The sequence below is a fragment of the Triticum dicoccoides genome, chromosome 2A, assembly GCF_002162155.2.
Source record: "Triticum dicoccoides isolate Atlit2015 ecotype Zavitan chromosome 2A, WEW_v2.0, whole genome shotgun sequence".
NCBI lineage: Eukaryota > Viridiplantae > Streptophyta > Magnoliopsida > Poales > Poaceae > Triticum > Triticum dicoccoides.
Window position 1 is genome coordinate 123,995,369 of NC_041382.1, and position 7,471 is coordinate 124,002,839.

Below are 7,471 nucleotides of genomic sequence, written 5' to 3' on the forward strand. Positions count from 1 at the left end.
GACGAGTGGGGGAGTGGGGTGCGCTAGGTTTTGGGTTCGGTCGCCCAGGGGAGTTAATGGAGTGGGGTGGGCCGGCTAGGTTAGAGGGCTGGCCGGCTTGGCCGTTTGGCCCAGTTGGCCGGGTTTTTTTTTTTACTACTTTTCTGTTCTTTTTGGTTTATCTACTTTTTACTGTTTTACTTTATTTCCAATTATTTTAGTTTTAGTAAAATATACACTTAGCTTCAAAAATAATGTTTCAAAGTAACCCACTACCCTAAAAAGTTTCACCTCAAAATAAAATAGTTTATGATTTTATAAAATATCAAAGGCACTTATTTAATCGTTTCAACTGCTGTTTTAATCATTTTAGAGTATTAAAACATTTTATAAAAGTGGTGTTTCCTCACCACAATTAACTTTGCATTACTTGGCACAATCCAGACATTTTAGTTTTAAAGTTTGAAAACTTTTGTTGTTTGCCTTTAATTCAATTTTGAATTTGAATCGGTTTTGAACTAACGCAAGATTAACAACAGTAACCATGGTGACGTGGCATCGTTAACGTGGGGTTACTGTAGCCTAATTATCCGGGCGTCACACTATTGTGCCTACTTTTGCCTATTTGCAGTTACATCCTCTATATGCAACTAGGGGAGGGGGAGACCCTTTTGTGCCATTTGTAAGTCCACCACCGACATACATCTGGGTCCGGCCTATTTTTCATCATAGTTGCAACTCCATCGACATGCAACTTTGGGGGCAACAGTTTTTCTGCCAAGTTGCATGTTCACCCCTGACATGCAACTTGGCCCGACATATATTTTTGTCCCTATTACAAGTACATCCTCGGCACATAACTAGAGGCCCATCCATCTTATTCGAGTTGCAATTCAACCTCCAACATGCAAATGGACCAGCTTTTTTCCAATTGCAAATCCATCCTCAACACGCTACCCAGGGGAGGCGACCCATTTTTGTCCCAGTTGCAAATTCATCATCGACTAGCAACTTGTATCATAGTTTTATATAGTAGTCTCAGATACAAGCCACTCTCGACTCGCAACTAGGCCCGTAGTTTATTTTATCCTAGTTGCAAGCCCACCCTTCACTCACAACCGGGCATGTGTTTTGTTTTTCATCCCAGTTGCAAGTCCATTGTTGACTCGCAATTGTGATTGTAGTTTGTAGTTTGTAGCATCCCAGTTGCAAGTCCGCCCTTGACTCGCAATTGGCTCATAGTTTCGTAGTTGTCGCAGTTGCAAGTCCACCTTCGACTCGCAACTAGGCTCATAGTTCTCCCAGTTGCAAGCCCACCCTCGACTCGCATCTAGGTATGTGTTTTGCTTTTCAACCCAGTTGCAAGTCCACCCTCGACTCATAGTTGGGACCATAGTATGTTTCATCCAAGTTGCAAGTCAACCCTTGACTCGCAACTGGTCTCGTTGTTTCATAGTTTTCTTAAATGCAAGTCCATCCTCGACTCGCACATTGGATCATAGTTTTATTGTTGTCCCGGTTGCAAGTCCACCCTCGGCTCTCAATTGGGCACATAGTTTGTTGTTGTCCTAGTTGCAAGTCCACCCTCGACTCGCGACTGGGCATGTGATTTGGTTTTGATTTTCAATTGCAAGTCCACTCTCAACTCGCGACTCGGTGTCATGTTTGATATACGTGTCTAAGTTACAAGTCCACCCTCGACTCATAACTAGTCATGTAGTTTGTTTTATCCCAGGTTCAAGCCCACCCTGACTCACAACTAGGCTTGTGTTTTTGTCTTTCATCCTAGTTGCAAGTCCGCCCTTGACTCGCAACTAGAACCATAATTTGTTTTATCCAAGTTGCAAGTCGAACCTTGACTCACAACTGGTCTCATAATTTATAGTTGTCCCAGTTGTAAGTCCACCCCGACTCGATACTCAACTCGTAGTTCTACCAGTTGCAAGCCCACCCTTGGCTCACAACTAGGCTTGTGCTTTGTTTTTCAGCAGTAACTTGCCCCGAGCCCTATCTAGTTTCATGTTGTACCCCAACACATAAACCCACACGACCCAGTTGCATGTCCAACCCAAACATGCAACTCATGCCCGACATAGTTGCATGTCCATTTTCGGCATGCAACTCGTTCCCAACCCAATACACCTATATAGTTGTATTTTTTTGGGGAAATACATGTCAACTTTTGCAATACGCATTGTATATTTTCCTGTATACATAGGAAACATTTTTCTAACACACATCAAACATTATTTTTAAATACATGATGAATATTATTTTCAAATACAGGCCCGGGCATTTTTTAGAATACAAGGTAAACATTTTTCAAATTCCTGGTGATCATTTTTCAAAATGGTATGAGACTTTTCAAAAAAAAAATACACAAACATTTTTTTAAAATTGCATAAAACAATTTTTCAAGAAAATGTTGTGATTTTTTTTAAATGCATGATGTTTCATTTAAAAAGTTGTCACGGACATTTCTTTGAATGCTATGATTTTTTCATTGTACAATACATTTTTTAAACATCACAAACATTCTTTTTAAATCATGAACATTTTCAAATGTTAGCATTTTTAAATGGTGCAAGCAATCTTTGTTATTGAAATTTATGATTAAAAAATTAAATTTATTCATGCTTTTGAAAAAAGGTTTGGAATTTTTAAAAGTGTCCCCACTTTAAAATTGTTCGGGGATTTTCAAAAATTGTTCAATTTTTTAAAATTTGTCCGTGAAGAAATTGTTCGGAATACCAAATTGTGTTCTTATTTTTCAAAAAAAATTGGGAATTATAAATTCTATTCACATTAAAAAAGACTTTTGAAATTTTAAAACTGTTTGTGTTTGCAAAAATATTGTATATTTCAAAATTGTGAACAATTTATGGAAAAAGGTTTCAAAAAATTTCTAAAATGTCTTCTAATATCGACGCTGTACTATGTACTTAAATATTTGCCGTTACTTAGTTATCACCGTTAGCTATCGGGTGGAGTGATAGTTGCCACTGTTGCTCTGTACGTGGTCCTGAGTTGTGAGTTCAATTCATGAGCGGCACAGTGTGTGATAATTTCCGCTGATGTCATAATTTAGATATTATCTCACATCTAAATGTAATATAGTGAAATTCTTAATATGAATAACTACTTTTTATTTTCGTGGAAAGCGACACATTATTATGATACAACTCGACATTTTTTTTACCGATTTGGCCCCCCTATACTAGTGATTTTACCGATTATTTTACCGATGGAGGGCAAATCGGTAAAAAAAACGTACATGTTGGGCTTATTTTACCGATTTTTTTTACCGACATTATCTTTGCACACAATGTGAGATAAAACAAGATGGTCATGAAGGCACTAGTCACTAGTGTTAGCTAGCTAGCAACCGAACTACTTAAGCCTAAAGCTGAAGGCCCCTTCCATCCTAGCCAGCTCGTTTCTTCTTCTTCCAGTCTTTGCTGTAGCTCTGCACATCGGTGGCCAAATGGCGGCACGAGGTTTAGAGGCCGGAGGACTCCGAGGCAGTAGGGGCTAGGAGGCGGTTAGCGCCAACAATATGGGCAGACGGCCGTCCTATGCTCTGCTCCATAGCTTATTCCGCCCTTGATGACGACATCTACGTCTGCATGCTAAAGATCGGAGTAGTGTAACGATTTCGTTAATGCTCTACTACTTACTGTTGTCATTCATTCTTGGTGAAACCTTCCTATAAAAAGACTTGCAAGTTTCAGCACTGATCATCCATACGCTCGATTCCATGGGTCCTTTACAAGCTCTGAGCTTGCTCCTACTTGCCTCACTAGCCAACTCGGCGGCGCCGCCACCGTCCAGCTACCGCTCCACGCTCACCCACATTGACTCCAAACTCGGCTTCACCAAGGCGCAGCTGATGCGCCGAGCCGTGCACAGAAGCCGCCTCCGAGCGGCCACGACGCTACCGGGTTATTCCACGACGTCTTCCATGTCGAGCACCGGGCCAAGGCTCCGCTCGGGCCAGGCCGAGTACCTCATGGAGCTCGCCATCGGGACGCCGCCGGTGCCGTTCGTCGCCCTCGCCGACACCGGCAGCGACCTTACCTGGACGCAGTGCCAGCCGTGCAAGCTCTGCTTCCCGCAGGACACGCCCGTCTACGATCCGACCACCTCCTCCAGTTTCTCCCCTATGCCCTGCTCCAGCGCCACGTGCCTGCCCATATGGAGCCGCAACTGCACCCCTTCCGCGCTCTGCAGGTACCGCTACGCGTACGGCGACGGCGCCTACTCGGCTGGCGGCCTGGGCACGGAGACGCTCACCTTCGGCTCTAGCACTCCCGGCGAAGCACCGGCCGCCTCCGCCGGAGGCGTCGCGTTCGGCTGCGGCACGGACAACGGGGGCGACTCGTACAACTCCACCGGGACGGTCGGCCTCGGCCGCGGGAGCCTGTCCCTCGTGGCGCAGCTAGGGGTCGGCAAGTTCAGCTACTGCCTCACCGACTTCTTCAACACCAGCCTGGGCAGCCCGGTCCTGTTCGGCTCCGTCGCGGAGCTGGCTACCAGTGGCGACGCCGCCGTGCAGTCGACGCCCCTACTGCAGAGCCCGCAGAGCCCGTCCCGGTACTACGTCTCCCTCGAGGGCATATCGCTCGGCGACACCCGCCTGCCGATCCCGAACCAGACGTTCGCGCTGCGCGCCGACGGCACCGGCGGGATGATCGTGGACTCCGGCACCATCTTCACGATCCTCGTAGAAAGTGCTTTCAGGGTGGTCGCCAACCACGTGGCCGAGGTGCTCGGCCAGCCGGCGGTGAACGCCACGAGCCTGGACAACCCCTGCTTCCCGGCTCCCGCCGGTGAGCGGCAGCTCCCGGCCATGCCGGACATGGTGCTGCACTTCGCCGGCGGTGCGGATATGACGCTGCACAGGGACAACTACATGTCTTTCGACGGAGAGGACTCGTCGTTCTGCTTAAACATTGCTGGGGCGACGTCGACTTCGACTTCAGTGCTCGGCAATTTCCAGCAGCAGAACATACATTTGCTGTTTGACATCACCGTAGGGCAAATGTCATTTGTCCCCACCGACTGTAGTAAGCTCTGAGGTCTGAAGGTTACCATGTACGTACTCCCTCCGTTCCAAATTACTCGTCGCAGAAATGGATGTATCTAGAACTAAAATACATCTAGATACATCCATACCTGCGACAAGTAATTCGGAACGGAGGGAGTACTTTCTTGTGGGTGTCCAAGCAATTGTTGGTTGATGTGAGTTGTTCTAAGTTATAACAATACGAGTTATCCATGTTCATTGCCCTGTTGTCGTGAGGACAGTTGGCATTTTCAGTAAAAGGAATCGACACAGTTATAAGAATCGTAGCATCGTTTACAAGCATGGGGATGAGGCCCTCGGGGGCGGAGTCCATCCAGTGATTAGGAAGAGAATCTAGCTAATTTAGGCTGGTCGTAATGATAGTATCATAACTAGTATCATGCATGCCAACTAGGTAATTTTGATGAGGTGGCATAGCATTAAATGAAGAAAAAGAGGGTGTAGTATCATATCATGATACCGTATCATAATAAATGTTATGCTACTTTGTGTCATGCATGTCAATAAATAAAGTACTACATGATACTAATATATGATACTATGCATTAGGGAGGTGGTATTATACACTAGTATCATATGCATGATACTAGTATATGATACTCCCCATTACAACCAGCCTTAGGTTAGTCATAGTGGGAGTAACTTAGCTAGTAACATAGCGCACTCCAAAAAAATTGTTGCTTATGTGGCAAGTAATTAATGAGAGGTGGTAACATAATATGTTACTGTAACATAGCGATTTTCAAGACACGATGAGTCTACAAGCTAATAAATGAAGCAATCTAAGATAATACTATTATGTTACTTTGCATTATGAAGATAGTAACTTAGGCTAGTGTCATATACATGACACTAGTCTAAGTTACTCCCCACTATGACCAGCCTTAACTAGTTCATGAGCTACTTGATTACTCTCCCTATTACAGTGATCAGAGATGACATGCGTAAACTCTGAAGACATGAATTAGTAGTATGAATTAGCAAAGTCATGGAGCTTGACTTTAAGAAATAAAAGGTTATTTATGTTGTTATTTTGGTCAATTAAGCATTGCACGTGTGATGAAATCAGTAGGTGGCATGTTCCTGATTCGGCCGCTCCAACATGGGAGCAAAACTAGAATCACAAGGGAAAATAGCAAAGCACTCCATGTCGTGGTTCCAAGTCTGACAGTAGTGTAGGGGGTAAGTATGGAGAGGCAAGATCTTAGCTATGGAGGAGTTGTAAGAACGCAAGGTTTACGAGTTCAGACCCTTTTCGGAGGAAGTAATAGCCCTACGTCTCGGAGCCCGGAGGCGGTCGACTGGATTATGAGAGTATGAATTATAGGGGTGCGAACCCTTGTCTCGGAGGAGGGGGGTGGCTTATATAGAGTGCGCCAGGACCCCAGCCGACCCACGTTACAAAGGGTTCAATGTACATTAAGGCAGGGCATTACTGGTAACGCTAGTAATAAAGTGCTATGATGACCATAAAAGCTACTTAATAACCGACCGTTAGCATGCGGAGTGCCTTTAGGCCACCTAACCGTCGAGTGGCTTGGTCTTGGTTGAGTGATTGCTTCTTGGTCGAGTATCTTCAAGTCTGTCGAGTGAGACGCCTTCAAGTCGATTGAAAGATGATTTCTTCTGGAGATGTCCTTGGGTAGGTCAGTTTGGACAGCTCCATGACCCTACCCTAGGTACACAGCTTCATCATTAGCCCCCGAATGGATCGAGGTTTGAGTGGGACAGGGTTTGAGCATTTTTCCGACTCGTTTTTCATGCCGCGAGCATACCTTGTTTCGGGTCAATGAATCCGAGTGTTGACAGCGGCTTCCTTTCCAGTTGCCTTGATCCATTCTTAATTCTTCGTCGAGTGAGTTTCTTTACTCGAAAGGCTCCGAGTGATGGTGCGGAGGAGATCTTTGGTTTGACAAGTTGTTCTGCTGTCCGCGGATTTCGTGGGATCCGAATTTTGGGAAGCGCGCGGGACAGGGGAGGCCGCAGTAATCGGATGGGATAGAGCGGAGCCGCCTCGATTCCCGCGTCACCTTTTTCGCCACGTATCGCGTGCGCGATTGTTACGGGATTTGACAGAGCCGCCTGGGCCTACCCGTCAGCCACTCGGAAGCGGCCTCATATAAGGCGTTGGACCGTAGTCTCCCGAACAGTGTGTTCCCATTACCTCTTCTCCTCTCCACGCCCCTCCGCTGCGCTCGCTCTCGCCCCAGCACCACCGCTCCGTACGCGTCTCGCCGGCGACAATGGGGAAGGAGAGGACGGCGGCTCTGGAGCGGGCAAAGAAGGCGAGTGCGAGGTCGAAGGGGAAGGCGACCAGCCGGGGCGGATCTTCCTCGCGAACCGGCCTGCCGAAGGGCTGGATCCAGGGTGACTAGATCCACTCGAGGATCACCTAAGAAGACCTCG

General features: G+C 46.3%; 1 protein-coding gene across 1 annotated transcript; it reads left to right on the plus strand.

Annotated features, from left to right (window-relative positions):
• The first annotated feature begins 3,736 nt into the window (after positions 1–3,736).
• LOC119359149 (aspartic proteinase nepenthesin-1-like) lies at positions 3,737–5,056 on the plus strand. The gene has a single exon (XM_037625465.1). The coding sequence runs from the start codon at positions 3,737–3,739 to the stop codon at positions 5,054–5,056; it is 1,320 nt and encodes a 439-aa protein (XP_037481362.1).
• Positions 5,057–7,471: the final 2,415 nt, after the last annotated feature.

What these genes read in the sequence shown, in the direction of transcription:
- LOC119359149 (XM_037625465.1), top strand. Translation starts at nt 3,737, where the DNA reads ATGGGTCCTTTACAAGCTCTGAGCTTGCTCCTACTTGCCTCACTAGCC.